At 33.8% G+C, this 22,904-nt stretch overlaps 4 protein-coding genes and 1 non-coding gene across 10 annotated transcripts; 1 reads left to right on the forward strand and 4 right to left on the reverse strand.

Moving 5' to 3' along the window:
* Positions 1 to 310: 310 nt before the first annotated feature.
* LOC8279652 (3-oxoacyl-[acyl-carrier-protein] synthase 3 A, chloroplastic) lies at positions 311 to 5,615 on the reverse strand. Its single transcript, NM_001323753.1, is given in 8 exon segments — positions 311 to 532; positions 688 to 910; positions 994 to 1,058; positions 1,829 to 1,947; positions 2,029 to 2,134; positions 2,837 to 2,973; positions 3,576 to 3,724; positions 5,434 to 5,615. Coding segments are annotated over 8 exon segments (1,203 nt in total).
* Positions 5,616 to 8,080: 2,465 nt separating this feature from the next.
* On the forward strand, positions 8,081 to 8,151 carry TRNAG-GCC. Its single transcript has one exon. It is a non-coding gene; the product is annotated as a tRNA-Gly (tRNA).
* A 95-nt stretch (positions 8,152 to 8,246) lies between these two features.
* On the reverse strand, positions 8,247 to 12,017 carry LOC8279645 (flavin-containing monooxygenase FMO GS-OX-like 4). Of its 6 annotated transcripts, XM_048374721.1 has the most exons (8): positions 11,877 to 12,017; positions 11,185 to 11,805; positions 10,962 to 11,032; positions 10,030 to 10,182; positions 9,858 to 9,940; positions 9,580 to 9,715; positions 9,312 to 9,485; positions 8,247 to 8,741 (listed from the first exon to the last, which is right to left on the reverse strand). In XM_048374721.1, the coding sequence occupies exons 2-8, from the start codon at positions 11,759 to 11,761 to the stop codon at positions 8,454 to 8,456; spliced, it is 1,482 nt and encodes a 493-aa protein (XP_048230678.1). In that variant the 5' UTR covers positions 11,762 to 11,805; positions 11,877 to 12,017; the 3' UTR covers positions 8,247 to 8,453. The 6 variants fall into 6 exon arrangements, with proteins under 6 accessions (XP_048230678.1, XP_048230677.1, XP_015581217.1 ...); XM_048374720.1 differs by having other exon boundaries at positions 11,185 to 11,956; XM_015725731.3 differs by having other exon boundaries at positions 8,247 to 8,633; positions 11,185 to 11,945.
* A 146-nt stretch (positions 12,018 to 12,163) lies between these two features.
* LOC8279644 (flavin-containing monooxygenase FMO GS-OX-like 3) lies at positions 12,164 to 15,143 on the reverse strand. The gene is made up of 7 exons (XM_048374722.1): positions 14,327 to 15,143; positions 14,055 to 14,125; positions 13,454 to 13,606; positions 13,271 to 13,353; positions 13,039 to 13,174; positions 12,794 to 12,967; positions 12,164 to 12,517 (listed from the first exon to the last, which is right to left on the reverse strand). Exons 1-7 carry the CDS (start codon positions 14,628 to 14,630, stop codon positions 12,314 to 12,316), a joined length of 1,125 nt encoding a protein of 374 aa, XP_048230679.1. The 5' UTR covers positions 14,631 to 15,143; the 3' UTR covers positions 12,164 to 12,313.
* Positions 15,144 to 16,480: 1,337 nt separating this feature from the next.
* On the reverse strand, positions 16,481 to 19,454 carry LOC8279642 (flavin-containing monooxygenase FMO GS-OX-like 4). The gene is given in 8 exon segments (XM_002529739.4): positions 16,481 to 16,784; positions 16,787 to 16,865; positions 17,163 to 17,336; positions 17,428 to 17,563; positions 17,683 to 17,765; positions 17,867 to 18,019; positions 18,455 to 18,525; positions 18,744 to 19,454. Coding segments are annotated over 8 exon segments (1,332 nt in total). The 5' UTR covers positions 19,294 to 19,454; the 3' UTR covers positions 16,481 to 16,698.
* Between the last annotated feature and the right edge of the window lie 3,450 nt (positions 19,455 to 22,904).

Raw genomic sequence — 22,904 nt, forward strand, 5'->3', positions numbered from 1 at the left:
TTTGACATCTAGAGGTCTCTCTTTTTAAGTATAGAGATATTTCGATACAAAATGAAATGAAGATGCATCAAAATACATATAAGATTTTCGAGATTCAAAGTATAAAAGAATGAAAATTTATTAGAGGTGCAAAAATTTAAGGTGATAACAAGAGGCAAACAAACAAAAGGTAGCCTTTGGAGATTTTGCATTTGCAGCATCTCCTTAAATATCTGCAGTACATATAGAAAGGGGGCACGAAGTGTATAACTGCACGTAGAAAGGATCCGCTTTTCTCTATTATACTGCTCTTTGGAGGAAAGGAAAAATTTCAGCCCCATCTAAGTACTGCAGAACCCCAGGTTAGGCCAGCACCAAAACCAGCAGCAGCAATGGTGTGGCCTGGCTTCACTTTCCCGCTTCGAACAGCTTCATCCAATGCCAGTGGAATAGAAGCAGCGCTCGTGTTACCATAATTTGCTAAATTTGATAGAACCCTTTCTGGGGGAACTTCTAAACGTGTGGCAACTGCATCAAGGATCCTCTGGTTTGCCTGCAAATTTTCATCTCTGTTTAGCCCTCAATCACCATAAGTATATGCATAAAGTGTCTGGCATATTACATATGCGAAATTGCGGAATGCTCAATGAAACCCTCAACAGAAGTTTTTGCCTGTATCAAATATAGGTATTCTGCAACTGTTCTTACCTGGTGAAGCAGTAACCAATCAATACTAGACCCAGTCAGACCAGCCTTGCTAAGAGCAGACTCTATAGACTGTGGTACGCATCGCACAGCAAAGCGGAAAACTTCCTTTCCATTCATCTGAATACAAGAATATGATGCGTGCCTGGGAGGGAAGTCTGAGACTGAACCATTAGAACCTACTGTGTGATCCACTTCATTTTCTTTGATACCGGCGTTCAAATGTCTGCATGACAGATATGCGATCCATCACATCCCTAGCAGAAAAATGAAGAATCTATATTGATTGGGGACATGAGGAGCACATACCTTCGGCCATCACCATCACTATGCAAGTCAAAGCTGAATAAGCCATCATCCTCAGTGTCACATGCCTGGGGAATCACAGAGCTCTCAGATTGAGCGGCTATAAATTGTTTGCCTTCCAATAAAAGCATAAACAAAACAAAAGCAAAAACAAAAGGGGAAGGGAAGTTGAGCTATTCGGAAGAAGAATTAACTTAGCAGATAGCTTTAACCAAATAACAGCATAAAATTATAGATGAAATAAAATCGGATTTTCCCCATCTGTGAGCCATTTAAGTTTGATTAGTGAGGAAATACATTTAATTCAGATATAGACTCTCATGAAGAGGTCCATGGATAGAAGTAATTGCTGGTTCTCTATGACACATATCTTTGATACAGGGAATCATCTCTACAGGATATGAATGATTCTTTTTTCTCTCTTAGCAAAGCTCTCACTCGAGAGAGCAGAACGGCCTGCTATATCAGCCTAATGTTTTGGTCCCAATAGAGAAGGTATGAAAATTACTATTGAAGGAACCGTCATATATGATCTACACAAATTGATATATGCATAATTGTGACCATTGCAATGAGTATCAATCAAAATGAAGAGGCTCTCAATGTATATTAAAGTTTACTTCTCAAGTCAAGAGAGATGCATAATCACCTCAATGCAAACCAGATGAGACCATCTACATGAATCCTTTTCTATTCACTTGAGATATAGCATTGAGACAACAAATTTCCCCCAATGTTATCAAGAAATTAGATCCCAAAAATACCCTGAGGCATATCCAAGCTACTTTAATTACTCGACAGATCTAATAGGATTTCTTAGCAAACAAGAAGGCCATACCTGTACCAGCACAGCACCTGCAGCATCTCCGAAGAGAATACAAGTCCCTCTATCCGTCCAGTCAACATGTCGAGAAAGAGCATCAGCACCAATAACCAACACATTTTGAAACCCACCTCCTGTAAGATAGAAGATCTAAATCTGTTTAGGCATGGCAGCCATATCAAGATTCATCATAGCAAAGTAAATAAGTTCCTTACCCCTAATGTGACAAGCAGCTGAGACTAGACCCAGCATAAATCCACTACATGCAGCTGTGATGTCATAAGCCAAAGGATTCTTTTTGCAGCCAAGTCCCTTTTGGATCTGAAATTTAAAGAAAATAATAATAGTAATCATTACAACTAAAATTTAATATTAGGTAGATTCATAGCAGTACTAGTGCCAATAGCTTTCAGTCTGTTACCCAACAATCATAACCTTAAAACCATTTGTAACTTGATTATGGGTTTTACTGTTTCTAAGACCAAAAAAAATGAAGGATCATTTTGAAGAAGCAGAAAGAGGGTAGAAGAGTGGAAGGTTGAACAGCATGTTTCTGTGTTACACTATGCTTGGTTTTGAGACCAGACAAGTCTGACATTTTATTATTCCTCCCATGTTATAGAGAAAAGGGAACATTTAATGTTAGAAAAACATAATTGCTCTTACATTTTAGAATTTCACCTTTCATGGAAATTATCAATATTTTCGATGCAGGGCGTAACAGTGGAATCTTAAAACATTTTCTCTTTCCTCTCTCTTTGCTTTCTTTCCTACCAAAACTATGGATAAAAGACCATTTTCTTTCTGTCCTCCACCACCCCCACCCCCCCAAAATTTTTTTCTATCCTTTCACTTTGCTATCCCTTTACTTTTTCCATCTGTGTTATTAAAGAAAATGGTATTATTGATAGCAAGTCTTCAAGAACTTGAAGGAAGCAATTTATGATACAGCTATTACTCGAGCACTACTCTGTATGTCTCTTTCGTCAAACTTAGGGACATTTACATCATATAACACCATACCTGAGGGGCACTACCAAAAAGATCCTCAGGTGTGGATGTGCACATCAAGACTAGGTCCACATCATCAGGATCAACCTCTGCCATTTGAAGAGCTTTCCTTGCTGCCTCTGTGGCTAGAGAAATCAAGCTTTCTTTGCCTGTAAAGTGACGAATGAAATCAGATTAATAACTGCTTCCAGAGTATGGGATCCCTTAAACATAATAATTGCAGCTTCAGCTGTGTAAACGACAAAAAGACCAATAACATTCATGGAACACAGATCACTCATGGGGCACTGACATAATACAACATCTATGTTTTGCGGGTCAGCAACCATTAGATAGATCCCTCTGGTCTCTGGAGACAGTTCACCATAAATTAAACATATGAGATGCGCAAATGAACTATTCAAGATATATCATCAAGCAGGAAACAGGAAGTGATCATGACATACTCATACTTAACAATGACAAGTACGCTGACTGGAATGAAAAACCTCCACCAAAGGAAAACTCTATTTTCTATGCAAGTGTTACACAAAAAACCGCATGATTTTTTTTTTTTTATAATTTGGCTTATTCAAAAGTAATTTAGCTAGTTTCAAATTCTGAGTGATTGGTCAAATGCCCACTTTTCTCTCATCCAACTGCCTCTTGCAAATACTTTGTAGATTTGTTTGTGCTGTATAACACTACTCACCATCAAATTCATAATCAAGCTGAATTTGTTTCACCAAGATGAAATGAAGTAATGACTGACCTGTGAGAACCCGTCGATTGCGAATTCCTGTTCGAACAGATATCCATTCATCACTTGTATCAACCATTTTTGCAAGATCATCATTTGAAATTTGGAGAGTGGGTGCTGCTGAGCCACTTCCCACTAACTTGCAGCCTTTACTAATGATCCTGATACAAAATGGTAAGTAAAATTTACAGTGGTAAAAGAGAATTAAACCACATAAGATTATCTTATGTGAGAAATCTAACCCACAGGTGCCTCTTGCACAGGCATGATAGAAGTATAGAATATACATACGAATGGTAAAAACCAGCAAAGTTCAATTTTGTAGCACAAAGACAATTAAAGGCCCAACATGATAAATCTTTAATAAAATTACACCTAGCAGTATTTATGCTAAATAAGTTTGGAGAATCTAGGACGTTTTATATCACTTAGGAAAAGAGCTCTCCAAATGTCAAAGTGATCAAGAAAATGCCATTGATGCTTGGCAGGAGTAAACTAAAAGCTATAGGAAGTAAAAGAAGGTCAAGGTTACTACTTGTTTCAGCTTCAAAATAAACAAGAATTCAGACACAAAATGCACAGGACTCAATTACATTTTACGAGTAAAATTTAGTTCTCCAAGATACCATTATTGGAATTATAATCACCCACTAGCTACACCTAATATGCATCCAGACTTGTCAAATAACGATTCCATATGCATAAACAATTGTCAACTTTCTCAGCCCACCATACCATTGCTTTATAATTTATACCTGAGATTAGCAAACAATGTGCAGCACAAATGAAACATAACAAGTTCAACTTGATTATAATTAAATTTCCATGGCTACATATAAATCTCAAAAGCATTTTTCTAAATTGTTCGTACATATGATCTAAAATCAATTAGGCCCTTAACACTTTTTCAACAGTATGTATCACTTGGGTCCACTAGTCGATAATATCTTAAGTTGGCACATTCAATATTCCACCCTTCCCAGGCTATCTTTGGCCAAGTATGCATGGCATGACTAAAACTCAGCATGGAGTGAGAAAGAGTTCATTGACCTGATTTCCTTCAGGCCAAAATGTGTGGATATGTTTGACACGGTAAGTTTAACCCATACATTGATCTGAAAGTAACCATATATTGTCCATCTTGACTCGATTCAGTATTCATAACAAATACAGCATCCAGCACATGGCTATCAAAAAAATGCTAGAAACCTTCTAGTGTACTTCCCAATCTATTATAAATACAATTTCAAGAACCAGCAACATTAAGAATATTAAAGGAACACAAGCAGCATTTGTACTTCTCTTGTGTCAACATTCTTTTCAAAACTCAGCAATAACCTGCATGAAGCTGACTTGATAAACTCACACATGCGCTATCAAGGAACAATTCTACTGCATAAATAGAAGCTTATTCAATAACCAAACCTATTGAAAGCGGAATTCATTACCAAGAAACACCTTTCCAGCTATTGTACTACCATCAGATTACCACTTCTAGAAACAACAACATTTAAAGCAGATTTTACCACTTCTATAAACAATAACATCTAAAGCAGAATTCACTAACATGCCCAGGACTAACACCCTTTTAAAAAGTTAAATCAACTCTAATTGATCTTTTCTATATAAACAATGTTTGGCATCAGATTCTTCTGAAAAGAAAGATGCTACCATAAACCAACTCAGCCTCTTAAACTAGTAATGAAGAAGTCAATATACTCAGGATATGGCTTCTGGAACTGAGCCTCCAGTATTAATTGATAAGCCTCAAAGCCTATACATAGTTCACTCAGTTCTAACTTTTCGAGATTGTAGACCCATTATCAAATTCATTATAAACAAGAACTCATACAATCAGTTAAACAGTCACCTGGGTATTCGAGATTGAGAAGTTGAAAGCTTCTCAGAGCCTTCGATGGAGCTAGAGCAAAATACCCTCTTTGATATTCCTTCAGAGAAGGAAAACGCAGATCCAGTAGTCCCTATTAAAGGCTTAATCCTCCTACTTACACTTGGAACTGAAGGACTAAAGAAACCAGATGCATTTGCCATCTATTCTTATGAACACTCTATATAAGAAATTGAAATGTGAATAGTAGTTTTGTATAAAGAGGAAAAGAAAAAGAAAAAATAAAGGATCTTTATTATTGTTTTAGCTTATATATGAAAGAACAAGAATTGAAAGACAAGTGTATATAGACCCAGAGCCCATGAAATTAAAAAGAAACAGTTCAAAGAAAAGAAAAAGATATAGATTGACAGAAGAAACCGCGGACACCCAGACACAGAAACATTCAAGATTTGTTTTTCTTTTTTTTTTTTCTTTCTGGGGATGTACCAAGAATTAAAGAAAGAAATGGGCGATTATACCAATTCAATCTTAAGGAAAACCCAATGCTCTCTTAAACTCTTTTCTCTCTTTCTATCTCTCTGTAAGCCCAGTCATATGCAAATGCCTTGCCAAGTTCCAAGATTTAATTTTGTTGATACAATCTAAGTGGGTTTTAGATACAAACTATATGCACTTGACACATAAGTAATAGTTGGTTGAAATCCATTGACCATTGTGTCACATGGGTAACTTTTACTGGTGAAATGGGTTAGAGTTTGTGTAGGTTTGGATGTAGAGAATTTGAAGAAAGATCTCTGTTTTCTTCTTGTTGCATGTGCATCCAAAATAAAAACAATATAAGGGTTTCGGTTTCTTCTATATCTTAATCTTAATCTTAATAACTTTCCCAACAATGATAGATGAAAAGAAAAAAAAAGTTTGATTATATTCTAAAGCTTGTTTTATTGTCCTTTATAGAGATTGTCCATTGCCTTTTTTGTTTCAAGTTTTGGTCTTAGTTATTCTATAAAAAAAGGTTTTAGTATTAGCCATTAAATTAAAGTTATCCATCTGATTTTTTTTTGACATAATAAGATTACAACTTTAATGTGTGCGTGCAACAGAAACTTTGAGTTTATACATGATATAAACTAGAATTTAAATTATATTTAATGTCTAACTCAAGTGGTCAAAATATTTACTCCGTTAAATAAAGATGATTATAGATAACTATTTAGTAATATTTTATTTTATTTATTATTTTTAATGTTCTATTAACTTAATTCATTAATGATTTTATATATAACTTTCAACTATTTATGTAAATTAAAATTATATAGGTGAATATTATAGTAGTTAAGTACCATTAATTAAATTACTAAGATAAATAGAAGTTTGTAATAAATAAAAATGATGTATTTATTGGTTCATAATTAATTACTATATATAATTGACTAATTTAATATTTAATTATATTAATAAATTATCAAGATTAAAATTATATCAATTATTATAAATTTAAAAGATATAATACAGTTATAGTATATTAGAATAAGTCTAAATGAATATTTTTTATAAATTTTTATACAATTATTTTGTATATATAATATGAATGTGATTAACTTAAATAAAAATTTAGTTAAAATTATAATTTCAATAATCTATAAAATTACGCAAAAAAAATAATCTACAAAATTATTTATAATTAAATAAAATTCTATCCAATTTGATAAAAATTTTAAATTAGATTCTAACTCTAAAATGGTTTTTCAAATCTTTTAATTGTTTGATTAACTACCCTTTAGATCTAAACGAGTAGATATCTTGTTGAAAAATTTACTTTTGTCATTTGTGATCTAAACTTAAAAAGATCATGAAAAGGTTTGTTTTGAAAAATAAAAACATCATCCAAAAGTTTTCATTAATTCAAGACTAAATTTACTTTTTTAAAAAATTAATATTTTACATTTATATTCTTTTAAATTTTAATTTCAAGCTGAGAATTATGATAGTTAGGCTTTTAAAATGGTAAAATGGTATTGCCTAATGATTAGAATACTATTTTTTAAAAGATTTCATACTTAAGAAAATTTAAAAAACAAAAATAAAAAATAGTGCACATAAGTGATATGTAGAATTCGTAGTTGAATTTCATACATAAACCAAACGCAAAATTCAAATCATTTGGAATGAATTTGTATATATATTAAGTAACACAGTATTATATACATATATAAATGAAATAAACAGTGAAAATAGATATTCGAACCAAATACAAAATTAGCATTTGTATTGTATATACAGAGGATTGAGAATTATAGTGGAAAGAATTGATTGGAAGTAAAAGAAGTTAGCTGCCATAGTAGATTGTTAGGCTAGAAATTACAAGAAATGGAAGTGGGAAAAAGAGTCCCTTTCTTTTTGTGTTGTGTGTTCCTTTCATTTATATTTTCAGAAAAAGGAAGTGGAAGAAAAGACTTTACTACAATTCAATGAGTCATTGTTGGGGGCACATCAGCAACTAATTCGGTGTTTTTATTGTTCAATATTTGACTTTAGGGACAAACTCACTTACTGTTTAAGTTTCTTTTTTCTTTTTTCTTTTCTCAATTAATGTTAATTAAAGAGTATTACAAGTTAGGTGAGACTATATGACTTTATTTTTTGCAGAACTCAAACATCTGAGGCACCAGTGGTCTAGTGGTAGAATAGTACCCTGCCACGGTACAGACCCGGGTTCGATTCCCGGCTGGTGCAAGCATCTGTTGACTCCTCTTTTTTTAAAATTTTTTTTTTGGCTGCGTCCTTAATGCGTTTCATTTAACCGTAAGTACTTGGCCTTAAACAAAGAATTAAGAAAAAGCAAACCATGTCTCGCGGACAAGCAATCACTATGCAGCACAAGAAGACAAATTAAGTACAATAATCTTCAAGTCTTTAACATGATTATTCAGCAACTAAAGATGAATTTGGAGTTTGCCACATTCAATATACGAAGTGACTCCTTTCTGCTTATTATGTAGAGAATCATTTAATCTCCTTTTCCTTAAAGATTCAGTTCAGGTATATTTTTTGAAGTCCTCGTAAGCTTCCAAGATTAAATGGTCATCTTCCCATTCGTCGCGGTATGTATTAGGACGGATAATCTTGTTTTCGCCGGTTAAGCGGTACATTTGTCTTCTCCATTCTTCAACGCCTGGACATTGGCACTGAGCAGCAAGCCAATTGTTGTACTCAAACTGCAAAGGTGATTGGTTGTGCCTTAGTATCTTCTTTGGGTGGCAATGCCTGCCTCCAGCATCTTTTATTGTATGAAACAAGTTCAAACTGTCTACATAAAGCAAATGCTGTATGTACAGTATTATTTACAAGGCTCCTGACAAATCTATCCAATCAACTATGACACATGAGCTAAATCTCCTAACTAACTTGAGGAATAAATAACAAACTAAATGTAAACAGGAAAGTTACAGACCGTGAGCTAAGCTAGTGTGACTGAATCACACCATCCTTCACAATGTTCCTCCAAATAAATTTCTAATCTTTAAGGTAATTACTTTTTTTCCAAAAAACTAGAAGGTTGGATCAGAAGGCTTCACTGGAATGAAAGGGGTGCAAAGTGAATTCAGAGAAATGTACAACATTGTAGAGGAAAGGAATTAGTACTTTGTCAGCCTCCAGACTAGTTTGGAATTGGCATTGTAGAGTCGATTTAAGTTACAAAAAGAAAATGACAGCTATAACTGAAATGGGCAGGCTTCAACCAGAAGAGACATGTCAGATGCCTGGGCAATATAATTATAGAAGTCTTAGATTAACCCTGGAGATGGCAACACAGCTTCTACATGATAGCATCACTACAGATAAACGCTGAGATAGAGAGTTCATAAATAATATTCCAGTGAAATAAGGCCGACCTGATATTTTCTCATGTTGTGAGTATATCGCTTAGGCATATCAGAAGCTTCGAGTGTTGAGTAGAAGGCATTGACATCTTCCATCATCTCCTCTTGCGATGGAAGCAAAATCCTCCCCGACAGAACACCAGCAATCCACTTGCTCTGAAACTCGAATTGTGGGAAAGGGATGACCTACCACCAGTCATTGTAAAAGATTTACTTCCAGCAGTAAAGCCTAATAATATCCAATATAAGAATGAAGGCCTATAGCATCAAAAAGTTCAACCTTCCATGGTATCCCAACAAATGAAAGCCATGGGGCCAAGACAGGGGGAAAAACATGCTTGTACAGTGGTCCCAGACGATTGTCATCCACAGTCACAATGCCACGAGTTTCAAGAAAAGGGAAGTGATACTTGTACCTTGAAAACAAGAAGATTTGTGTTCCAGTATTCAGTCAATTGCGTTTGCTTGAGATTCACCTAAGTGTCATTCAATATGCATCTATATACATAGTACACCTTGTTCCTTAACCAAAGTAAATTTGTTAAAATATAAAAATACCCTGTGCAATGCAGAATTATATCTGCAAGGATAACACTGCCATCTCGAAAAACTATAGTACCATCTTCATGGGAACCTTTTATCTGCATTGTTTTGAAAACCAAAGAAGCATTTTAGACCAAATTGTCTCCAAGCACCAAGCTCCATCCAAAAACTCTTTCAAAGCTTTTACCATAGAATGAAGCCAGATATTATCATATCCGGGCTGTCTTTTGTTAGTTTCATCAGGAACTGATCTAGATACAATGTGTACCTCCTTGGCAACTCCAGCAATCTCAACGGATAAATCAGCAGTGCTATTGGCATTGCCTATTATAACAATAACCTGCCATGGAGTCAAATTGCTTAACGAGAAAGTACAGTTAAATTACTAAAGTAACAAAGATGCAGAGAAGATTATGCAAAATAATTAGAGGAACATGTGCAAAAGAAGTTACTAAAGCAGTGCTATGGCATGACCAGCATAAATTTAAGATAGTTCTGCTTAATTTTCCAAGCTACAGGTGTTCCTAAGCTCTATAAGTACATAAAATCATCAATTAAGGAGATAACTGAAGGGACTCCTTAACAAAGGTTTTGGTTTCAGATCCCAATTAACTAGAAGAACTTTACCATTAGCTACTAAACCATAGTTGTAAACAGAAGTCATCATAACAATTTGGTTCATGCAAGTTGATTAGGAAATCAGAGAAAAGACAACAAACCACTCCATTATCTAGTTACACTAAAGGTTTCAGGAATTATGACAAAGGTGAAGAAATATTCACCTTATGACAGTTGAGCATCAAATCACTTCCTATCTCTATCCATCCCCTAGTTCTACCAAAATGCCTATGCATACAGCTAGACCTCTTCTACAAGAAATTGTCACAGCATTATGTCTCAGTAAATGCTGCGTCCATAACACACAACCCCAGTACAAATAAATAGGTGATACATTTATGAATAGTCTACTTCATCTCTACAATCTAAGCATCCAAAATTAATTGTGGACCATCCACTCTAAAATGGGCAAAGAAAGAATCCTTTTTGTGAAATATAATACAAGACTTTAAGATCTTCAACTAATATATACAACTAGTGAGAGTTCTTATGCACACATACCTGATCCCTGAAGGGCTCAGGTGTACGATAGTTGTGGCTGTGTATTTGCTTTCCAGGCCATACATTGATGCCTATACAAGAATATAAAAACAATTTTTTTATGTTTATTTTACCCTCTGAATGAAAGCAACCACTTTTCAGCTCTATTTCAGAATTAACCTTAATTCATAAACAAGGCCAACTAGAAGAAGCAATATTAATGTTAATTTAAAAAAAAAATTACCAGGAATTTCAGCAATACGAGGTTCCGTATAATGCCCATTACAAACAACAACAGCATCATAAACCTCTTCAAGAAAACCATTATCATCTCCATAATTATCATCACTCTCAAGTCTCTTGTTTTTATTTTTGGACTTCACTTTCCATTTCCCATTATCGTCAACCATCTCCATATTAACCACTTCACAATTAAACCTCACCATTTCTTCAATTTTAAACTCTTTAGCAAACTCTTGCAAATACAATAACACTTCTCTATGACTCGGAAACCTTCTCGGGTCTCTCCCATCACTCTGTCGGCTTAGAAACGGGAAATCCATGAAGCCCATTAACTCTCTCGGCAGGTTGGTGCGCAGGGATTCGTAGATGCTGCTGTGGATAATGGCTCGGCTCGGGTTAATCCCGAGGAGGTCGGATTCTATCCGGGGAGTGTAGACCCAGGTGCCACCGATTTGGTCATCTTTCTCAAAGACTACTGCTATGTGGCCTTCCTTGCGAAGCTCACGCGCGGCCACAAGACCGGCGGCGCCTGCTCCGATCACTGCAACTCGGCGACAGATGAGAGATGGTTGTGGCATATTTTGTGGCCAGTTGAGGTGGATAACAGAGGATTGTATACTGACTGTCATGTTTTAAGTGGAGAAAAAAATAAATTTGCTATTTTAATCATTGTAGTAAAAGAGAATAGAATACCTTCGGCTTGATTCTGAAAAAGACAATTGATGTTTCTCCCGCATAGAATCCAAGTTATTTTTCCTTAAGAAAATTCACATTACATTTTTTAATAATTTAGAATTTTAGTAGAAACAATATTCTAATTATATATACATATAATTTCTAAAATTTCATAAAATTTAACTTAATTATTTCCAAATATTTCCATTTCCATTTCCATTACATGAATCAAGAAGTCGGCCGATCAAACTGATAAGAGTTACAGTATGTTGTAAATAAAATACATGTATCTATAAAGAAAAAGAAAAAAGAAAAGCTTGAAGTAGTACATTTCTTTATTCCAACCAACTCCTTTTACAGGTTCAGCTAACCTGGCAGCTAAGGCAATCCAGTGCCATACAATAATATTACATGAAGTATGAAGCAAGGTATAGCTTGAATTCATTTATTGTGGTTTAAACTTTATCAATTAGATTATTTGAAGTGTATTTGGTGAAGTCTTGCATGGCTTCTAGGATCAAGTGATCATCTTCCCACTCATCACGATATGTATCTGGTCGGAGAAGTGGGTTCCTGAAATTCTCAAGGAACAATTGCTTTATCCATTCTTCCAACTCCTGGCTTCCGCACTCAGACGCAAGCCAGTTGTAGTACTCAAACTGCAAGAGCATAGATGATATTTCACAAGAACAGAATGGTTCTCAATATAATTATGGCAAATAAACTACCATGAGTTAAGGCTAATTAGGAATAGATGCTGGATTTAACAGATTCTGAACACAGTTCATATCTAAAACAGGCCAAATTTAATTGCCAGTGAGATTTCTGTTTATTTATACTCACTAGACATTTGGGCAAAACATCACAACTTCTCCATCCTTGCAGGGATATTTACCAATTCAGTTTTGTGAAGGGAACTGGAACATAAGGCTTACCTGAGAATAAGGCATGTCATGAGTGTGTCTTTTCGGAGTATTTGAAGCTTCAAGTGACAGGTAGAAAGCTTCAATATCATCCATCATCTCCTCTACTGATGGTAGTTCAATCCTACCTGATAACACACCAGCAATCCATTTGCTCTGGTATCCAAACATTTGGAAAGTAATAACCTAGCAGCAATTACAGGATAGTATTACTTTTACATGGCAGCAAAACTAAGCACTATCAAATTGAACACTACCTTAGATGGTATCCCCACAAAAGAAAGCCCTGGGGCCAAAACCGGTGGGAAAACATGTTTGTGTAACGGCCCAACACGATTATCATCCACAGTCACAATGCCCTTGGTTTCAAGAAAAGGGAAGTGATACTTGTACCTTCAAAGATGATCATAACCAAAAATGTCAGTTTCATTTCTTTTCACATGTTTTTGTGTGAAAATTATTCTTAGAATGAACTTAAATCAAAATTACCCGGTGCAATGTAGAATGATATCAGCACGGACAACTCTCCCACTGCGGAATACCGCCGAACCATCTTCATGAACAGATTCTATCTGCATTGTTTTTAGTAAAAACAATGATTATAGATTAAAGCCTTTCTCCCAGCATGAGGGAAACAGCTAGCTTCACAAACTTATTAACTGGGAAATATACCATAGAGTGGAGCCATATATTATCATATCCAGGCTGGTCTTCATATGTTTCATCTGCAACTGATCTTGAGGCAACATGAACCTCTTTAGCAACCCCAGCAATTTCCCTGGATAAATCCGTAGCACTTGTAGCACACCCAATCAAAATCACTACCTTTTCACATAGAAATAATGTATAGGGAAAATAAATAGTTAGATCATAAGAAACAACAGCGTCAGCAGCTCCAAAATCCGAAGAGCTATGTTATTTCAGTTTATGTATTGCCAGAAGAGCATGCACGTTCACAAAACTAATGAATGTGAAAACAAATCTATAAAAAGAGGGGAATACTTTTTCCAAAATTCATTTTTGCTATGTACCACTTCTAATGTTATAAAGAATTTTTCTTTCTGATTGAGCAATGTTGTGCTATCTAGTAGTTTTATGATAGTCACTATAAGCAAGCAAGACAGATATAATCTATACAACTATAACTGTATGCGAAAGCCAGAAAGTAATTTTTTGTTTAAAAAGCAAGGCAATAAGGTGCAGTAACGTTGAATTGAGGCGATGGCGTTCCATTTTGAAATGTGCGTTATAGAAGTGAAAATTTGGGACATACTCGATCTTTGAAAGGCTCAGGAACCCGGTAATTGTGGCAATGCATTTGCTCCTCTGGCCAAGAACTTATGCCTGAAAGTAAAAAATAGCATATCTTTTCATCAGTTTTATTTTCCAGAATCAAAATCAAAGTGAACAAAAAGAATCCAAAAAAAATAACAAAACTAAAAACAAGGAGTCTTTGCAAAGTGATTCCAAATGACAATCTCAATCGATCAAACAAGCAAAAACATGGCTAATGCAAAAATTCAAAACAATAAATTAATTAACTACCCGGTATATCAGCAATACGAGGTTCAGTGAAATGACCGTTGCAAACAATAACGGCGTCATAAGCCTCATCACTAAAATCAAAATCAGAATCAAGCCTTTTCTCTTTAAACCTCACTTTCCACTTATTACTGTCCTCAACTAACCCAACATAAACCACTTCAGTGCCAAACCTCACCATCTCCTCAATCTCAAACTCCTTTGCAAAATCTTGCAAGTACAGTAACACCTCTCCATGACAGGGATACCTTCTCGGGTCTCTCATTCCATCATTTTTGGGTATAAACGGGTAGTCCTTGAAACCCATTAATTCTCTAGGAAGATTGGTGCGTAGAGACTTGTAAAGGCTCGAGTGAATTATGGTTCAGTTTGGGTCAAGGCCCAAAGGGTCAGGCTCGACTCGGGGATCGTAGACCCAAGTACCGCCGATTTGGGATTGTCGTTCAAAGACTACGACTTCGTGACCCTCTCGCCGGAGCTCGCGTGCAGTAACAAGGCCGGAGGCTCCGGCGCCGATCACAGCGACATGGCGGGAAGTGAGAGTAGTTGGCATTGGTGAACTGTTTGCTTATTGAGGTAATGAGTAGAAGAAAGACGTGAAATTTTTAAGTATTTGGACAAGCAGTCATTGAAGAAATTGCTAGAGCAAGTCTGACATGCTCGATGAATTGTTATGATTTTATTGACTAAGTGTTTTTGAAATGTGGTGGTGGATAAAAATGAGGAATCATCGGGGACAAAGGGTCCGTTTAGCTAAATTATTTCTTCCACCCGATAATACCGTGAAATGTCCAAAAATATAGACATTTATTTAAATTAAATAAAATTCTGATTTTTCAAAATATATGTGAGAAGGCTTCACTCTCGATTAGGAATTGCTGGATTTTATCTTCTCCTTTTTATACAGTTTCAAATCAGCTACTATTTTTTTTGTTCTCTACTGCATGATGCTGCTAATATTAATTCTTTTTCTTTTCTTCTCAAACATAAATTACACAGATTTACATAGTTTAAAATTTTATTTTGACGAGCTAAGCTTTTCTTTTTTATATTCTTATTTTGTTTTTAAATTCATTAATTTATGGATGAATTAATTGATAAAGGAGTTAAAGGAGTTAATGCATAAGAATTTGAAAGTTGCCAATGAACAAATTATTTATACAACTAAATATTTGAATTTAGATTCATTTTCGAATATGGATATAAATTATCAATCAGAAACTACAGATTGATTAGATATAAAATTCATCAGAATGTTCATTAAAAAATAGTTTGAGTTTATTGTTGAAATAGAATAGATTTATTACGTCAAAGATTGAGGTTTATTATATTTTGCACTACAGATTCATCATTACATTCATAATTTTGATAATATTTTTATTGTTGAAATAGAATAGATTCATTGTATATTAAACCGAAATTCATTATGTGTGCATTGCAAGTTCATCATTATATTCATCATTTTAATAATACTTTCATTATTAAAATAATATAAATACATTAGGTATTAAACGGATGTTCATTATGTGTATATTGCAAGTTCATCATTATGTTAATGATTTTTTTTTTCTATTTACAGTTGATAATGATGATAATGTAGTTGTTGAAGATTTACTTGGACTGTCTGTCGAATCTGTTGGTAAAACTTATGATTTATACAATGAGTATGCATTTAGAGTGGAGTTTAGTATAAAAAAGAGTAAGCAAAGATATAAAATAAATAATAAAAGACTATAAGTAAATAATAAAAGACTATAAATGAAAAGATTTTGTTACTCAAATGCTGATTTAAAAAAATTAAGTATTATTCAAAACTTGATATTCAATCTAATTGTAAAGTTTTTATTCAATTGATATTGATGAAAAAAGAGTTTGGATTATAACAAAACATGAAAATGAATTCACACAAAAGAGTTATAAAAAATCAGTTAAGTTATTTTAAGCATTTAGAAAAAAAGTAGAATCATTGTTGCTAATGGTGTTAGATTGCTAAAAAACCAATATAAAAAATCACCATTTATTGATTTTACATCTAAGATTGTTTATAATAATTTAGTATTGAATAATACGAGAAAATTTGATGGGAGCGATTCCAATACATTGATTGAAATATTTAAAACAAGACTGTCATATAAAAAGGACTTTTTCTTTGATTACGAGGAAATGAAAATATCAAAATACATTTATTGAGTTATAAAGGAAAAAAATTTATAAAAAAAAAAAAAAGAACCTTGAAGGTCCGTTTCTTTATTCCAACCAACTCCTTTTACAGGTTGAGCTAACCTAGCAGCCAAGGCAAACCAGTGCCACACAATAATATTACATGAAGTATGAAGCCAGATATAACTTGAATTCATTAAAATTAATTTTGTTTTTTAAACTGTATCAATTAGATCATTTGAAGTGTATTTGGTGAAGTCTTGCATAGCTTCCAGGATCAAGTAATCATCTTCCCACTCATTACTGCAAAGAACATTTGCTTTATCCATTCTTCCAACTCTTGGCCTCCGCATTCAGAAGCAAGCCAGTTGTAATACTCAAACTGCAAGAGCAGAGATGATATTTCACAAGAACAGGATGGTCCTTTATATAATAAATTATGTCAAATAAACTTCCATGAGCTAAGTCTAATTAGAAATAGATGGCTGGATGTGTTAATAGATTGCAAACACAGTTGATATCTAAAACAGGTCAATTTTAAATGCCAGTGAGAATTCTGTTAATTTATACTCACTAAACATTTGGGCAAAACATCACAACTTCTCCATCCCTGCAGGTTGATCATAAGTGGACATTTACCAATTCAGTTTTGTGCAGGGAACTGGTGCATAAGGCTTACCTGAGAATAATACATTTCATGAGTGTATCTTTTCGGAGTATTTGAAGCTTCAAGTGACAGGTAAAAAGCTTCAATATCCTCCATCATCTCCTCTCGTGACGGTAGCTCAATCCTACCTGATAACACACCAGCAATCCACTTGCTCTGGTATTCAAACATTCGGAAAGGAATAACCTGGCAGCAATTACAGGATAGTATTACGTTTTACAGTTAAAGTTGAATATGGCAGCAAAACTAAGCACTATAATAGTAAATTGAACACTACCTTAAATGGTATCCCCACAAAAGAAAGCCATGGAGCCAAAACTGGTGGGAAAACATGTTTGTATAACGGCCCAACACGATTATCATCCACAGTCACAATGCCCTTGGTTTCCAGAAAAGGAAAGTGATACTTGTACCTTCAAGACGAGGATGGTCGAAACCAAAGATTTCAGTTTCATTTCTTTGTACAGATTGCCAAATTAGTGTGTCCAAATTAGTGTGTTCTTTTCTGCAAGTTATTCTTAAAATAAATTACCCAGTGCACTGTAGAATGATATCAGCATGAACAACTCTTCCACTGCGGAATACCACCGAACCATCCTCATGAACACATTCTATCTGCATTGTTTTAGTAAAAACAATGAATTTAGATCAAAGCCATACTCCCAGCATGAAGGATAACAGCTATCTTGACAGACATATTAAACTGGACAATTTACCATAGAATGGAGCCATATGTTATCATATCCAGGCTGCTCTTCATATGTTTCATCTGCAACTGATCTTGAGGCAACATGAACCTCTTTGGCAACCCCAGCAATTTCCCTGGATAAATCCATAGAACTTGCAGAACGCCCAATCAAAATCACCACCTTTTCACATAAAAATAATGCATAAGGAATTTATATAGTTAGATCATAAGAAACGACAGCTCCAAAATCCAAAATATGATAAGAGCTATGTTTTTTCAGTTATCTATTGCCAGAAGGGCGTGCATGTTCACAAAACTAATGAATGTGAAAAGAAATCTATGAAAAGAGGGGCATACTTTTTTCAAAATTCATTTTTGCTATGTACCACTTCTAATGTTATAGAGAATTCTTCTTTCTGATTGAGCAATGTTGAGTTTTATGATAGTCACTATAAGCAAGCAAGACAGATATAATTTATACAACTATAACTGTATGTTAAAACCAGAAAATAATTTTTAGAAAAAAAGCAAGGCAATAAGGTGCAGTAACGTTGAATTGAGGCGATGACGTTCCATTTTGAAATGTGGGTTGTAGAAGTGAAAATTTGGCACATACTCGATCTTTGAAAGGCTCAGGAACCCGGTAATTGTGGCAATGCATTTGCTTCCCCGGCCAAGAACTTATGCCTGAAAGTAAAAAATAGCATATCTTTTCATCAGTTTTATTTTCCAGAATCAAAATGAAATTGAATAAAAAGAATCCAAAACAAATAACAAAAAGTAGAGACAAATAGTCTTTGCGTGATTCCAACTTGCCACAATCATAGAAAGTGACAATCCCAAAAAATCAAATAAGCAAAAACATGGCCAATCCAGAAATTCAAAACAACAAACTAATTAACTACCCGGTATATCAGCAACACGAGGTTCAGTGAAATGCCCGTTGCAAACAACAACGGCATCGTAAACCTCATCACTAAAATCAAAATAAAGATCAAGTCTTTTCTTTTTAGACCTCACTTTCCACTTATTACTGTCCTCAACTAATTCAACATAAACCACTTCAGTGCCAAACCTCACCATCTCCTCAATCTCAAACTCCTTTGCAAAATCTTGCAAGTACAGTAACACCTCTCTATGACACGGATATCTTCTCGGGTCTCTCATTCCATCATTTTTGGGTATAAACGGATAGTCCTTAAAACCCATTAATTCTCTAGGAAGGTTGGTGCGTAGAGACTTGTAAAGGCTCGAGTGAATTATGGTTCGGTTTGGGTCAAGGCCCAAAGGGTCAGGCTCGACTCGGGGATCGTAGACCCAAGTACCGCCGATTTGGGATTGTCGTTCAAAGACTACGACTTCGTGACCCTCTCGCCGGAGCTCGCGTGCAGTAACAAGGCCGGAGGCTCCAGCGCCGATCACAGCGACATGACGGGAAGTGAGAGTAGTTGGCATTGGTATACTGTTTGCTTATTGAGGTAACGAGTAGAAGAAAGACATGAAATTTTTAAGCATTTGGACAAGGATTGATCGACGAAATTGTAAGAGCAAGTCTGACATGCTCGATGAATTGTTTTTCTTTTTTTGACCAAGTGTTTGATGATGTGGTGGTGGATAAAAATGATGGAATAATTGGGCACAAAGCGTCATTTTACCCCTTAAATTTGTGTCAAAGGATTAAATAGGTAGAATTTAAATTATTTTAGCAAATAGACTCAAAATGTATATTTATCAGACAATTTAGATCCAAATTTTAATTAAGGGAAGAGAGGGCAATTTACAACTCATAAATAAAATAAAATAATGATAATAAAATAATATATTTATTTGTTTCTTTCTAAATAATAGAAGAAACCAATTTTTTTTATCATATTATTTTTTTTCAACCGTTATTGTACCTCTTCACTGTCATCATCATTGTCAATGTCATTTCCACCATTTTTTATTTTGACAATTTCTCTAAAAGAATTGCATTTAGTTCAATAACAATATATCTTATATAATATCACACAATAAAAATCTATACAATCATAAAAGTTTCAAAATTGAAAACCATATAGAGCACAAAGGTAGATTTGGAGAAAAAGAAGTCTATGCCTTAACGAGTCACCACTATTTGCTTCATCCCCACCACTCACCATCATCTCTATTGTCATTTATCATCACCTTCATCCCTACTTTTTTTCTTTCACCACATCTAACTCATTAAAACCAAAATCTACATCACAATCAACCACCACCATTTGCTATTACCATATTTTCAATCACTATTTGCCACTTCACCTAAAACCACGAGGCACTAAAACTCAAGCTAATATTTTTTCTTTTGAGTTCAATTTTAGTTGTGCCATTTTCCTCTTATGATTAATTTCAATTTGAGTTTATTAAAGATTTGGAGTTATAGTGAAAAATTGAGAATAACTAAAATAACTGAAATTTGATGGCCTTGAAAGATTAAAGAGAAGAAGTAAATTACTCGTTTAAAGTAAAAAAGAAAAAAGGATAAAAATATAAAAAATACCGATTGCTAAAAGATAAAAATGTAAAATAGTGCTATTTTAGTTAAAGAATATTTTTATATAAAAAAAGAAAGAATTTAGTCACTCTCTTAATAGTGAGACTGAAACTCAAAAACTTGATTTAGTCAAATATTGATTTAAAAGACCTTAAAAACATAAATTCTAGGCCTACTTGTTTGAAGAAGTTATAATTCAACTTATTTGGCCCAATAACACAAGTTTAAGTGCTAAATTAACCCTTTATACGTATTATTTATCCTAAAAAAGTGCACGCGGAAGCCACGTCACACAAACAAGTGCTTTCAAGAAAGGGAAAAAGGCTCATATATGTATCTCGTGTTTATCCCAATAGGCACATCAACCCCTCATCTTTCTTTTGGTACAAATATATAACCTTAAACTATCTAAACTGGAATATTTAAACCCTTCCATTAACAATACATATATTTGAAGAAACTACTGTTAAATTTCTTATGGCTTTGACCCATCTACTCTAAAAAAATATAAAAAGACATTAATCTCTCCAATTTATGACCTAACCCTAAATTATTTTTTTTTTCTATATTATCTTCATCTTTTTCCTTAAGTCACCATTATCAACTCTTCGCTCTGTTTTTTTCTTTTTTCTTTTTTACATTGTTTTCCAGGAACAAAGTCTACAAATTCAAAAACACAACAAATAGCACAACAATTATAATAATTATCTTACTGACGACATATGGTCCACTTATATGAAGATTTGGCATTTTATTATCCATCTCAAAATTGGCTAATAATAACAATAATAAATTCAAAAGTCACGGCTATAATATTACAATTTAAGAAAACAGAAGAAGAGAAAGAAAAAGGAAGACGATGAGGTTGAGAAAGAGATGCATCAATTTGGACATTTATGTTCTCACCAACTAGACTAGCTACCACATAGATTTAAAAATAAGACCGACTAATTGTTTCTTAGAACAACTACAAACTTTGATTAGATAACAATTTCAACAATAATTTCTTATAAAACTCTTGTTGTTCTTATTTTATAGCGGATCTAAATACAATTATAGTAGTATTATATGCTTTAACCAGACATAATTTGCCAAAGAAGAAAAAGCAGAAGTGGTGATAAGAAAGAAATTAAACTGACTCATGATTAATAAGAAAAAGAGATTTATTTTACTTTAAATTATGAATGCTGATAGGAAATCATCATCTTAGCAACCACACACCCCAATAACTAATGAGTTATGATACATATGAAATGCAAGAAAACACCCTCCAATCAAGATGATTCCAAAACCCAAGGATCTCCTCAAGTGAAGTTAGGAAAAACTAGTTCCAACAATGAAACTAGCACTTGAATTCAACTTCAAACGCCATAAACCAAGTATGATTTGATAAGTTATGAATCAAACACAAGATTTTGGTTAGAGAACGCCACAAACTAAAAATAGTTTGATAAGTTCAAAGTTCATGCAAGAACTTAAGCAAAAACAGTCACAAAGAGCAAACAAAGATTATCATTCAAAATTCTATGTTTACAAATGGATTTGGCTTTGATATTTATAGCCAAAACAAGACAAAGAAACCTAAATGGATGTCTTTAGAGCTTCCCCACGTTTTTTCCTTTAATTCCCTTTAAAACTTATTAAAAGTGATTGTTTTTACATTGATGTCACTCATTTTGTAACTCCGAAATGACAACTAATAATGTGCATCCATTTTGTAACTCCAAATTATGATTAATTATATGCATCTATTTTGTAACTCTAAAAGACAACTAATCACACTATAACTTAAGAAAAACCTAATAAAATAAAAATAAAAGATGCTTCAAATGAATCTTATTGGACCTATGAGTTCAGCCCAAACTTATTGCACTAAATTGATAATTTTGGATCCTTTTTGCAATCCTAAATCTTGGGATGGGCCTTGTTGTGTTTGAACACTCCAAATGTCTTTAATTAAGCCCAACAAAGTTTTTTGCATCCTTTTGAACTTGGATCTTGTCATTGGACCTCCTTGAAAGCTTAAAGGATCATTTGTAATTCTTGTCTTTATTGCATCAAATGCTATTTTATTAATTTATTTCAGTTAATTAGAACTATCATCTACACTTAATTAATTTTAATTGACTTCTCTATAAGAGATTAATATAAATAAGTGTCAAACAAAGAAGATACATATTTTCGTGCATGCTTCAACAAGTGTCTCTCCTTCAATTTTTATATTTATTTTGCACTAATCTTAAAAGAAAAAAGAAAAGAAAAAAAGGACACATGTTAATCTGCATGTGAACTTGAGAATAAAATACATTCAAACAATTTTTATCGATTTTACTTATCATCTTGCATCTTCATTAAACTAAACTTCAGCAAATTAAGAGCATTAGAAGATTAAATTATATAAGAGAAGAACAACCATGATTTTCTTTACTTTGATATTCTCTCTATATCAAATTTTCTTACGTTAACTCATCTAGTTTTTAAGTTCTTATTGATTGTATTTTGTTGAATTTCAACAAATAGCAAGCATGCTTACTGTAAATGGAGAGTTCTC

Source organism: Ricinus communis, chromosome 5 (genome assembly GCF_019578655.1).
Source record: "Ricinus communis isolate WT05 ecotype wild-type chromosome 5, ASM1957865v1, whole genome shotgun sequence".
Classification (NCBI taxonomy): Eukaryota; Viridiplantae; Streptophyta; class Magnoliopsida; order Malpighiales; family Euphorbiaceae; genus Ricinus; species Ricinus communis.

What these genes read in the sequence shown, in the direction of transcription:
- LOC8279645 (XM_048374720.1), bottom strand. Translation starts at nt 11,812, where the DNA reads ATGACAGTCAGTATACAATCCTCTGTTATCCACCTCAACTGGCCACAA. An exon ending in TCGTATTGCTGAAATTCCTG is followed by an intron (nt 11,033 to 11,184) that starts GTAATTTTTTTT and finishes ATTCTTGTATAG; the next exon opens with GCATCAATGTATGGCCTGGA. An exon ending in TTGTTGGGATACCATGGAAG is followed by an intron (nt 9,486 to 9,579) that starts GTTGAACTTTTT and finishes GACTGGTGGTAG; the next exon opens with GTCATCCCTTTCCCACAATT.
- LOC8279644 (XM_048374722.1), bottom strand. Translation starts at nt 14,630, where the DNA reads ATGGGTTTCAAGGACTACCCGTTTATACCCAAAAATGATGGAATGAGA. An exon ending in CTGAGCCTTTCAAAGATCGA is followed by an intron (nt 13,607 to 14,054) that starts GTATGTCCCAAA and finishes CTATGTGAAAAG; the next exon opens with GTAGTGATTTTGATTGGGTG. An exon ending in ATATATGGCTCCACTCTATG is followed by an intron (nt 13,354 to 13,453) that starts GTATATTTCCCA and finishes AAAACAATGCAG; the next exon opens with ATAGAATCTGTTCATGAAGA.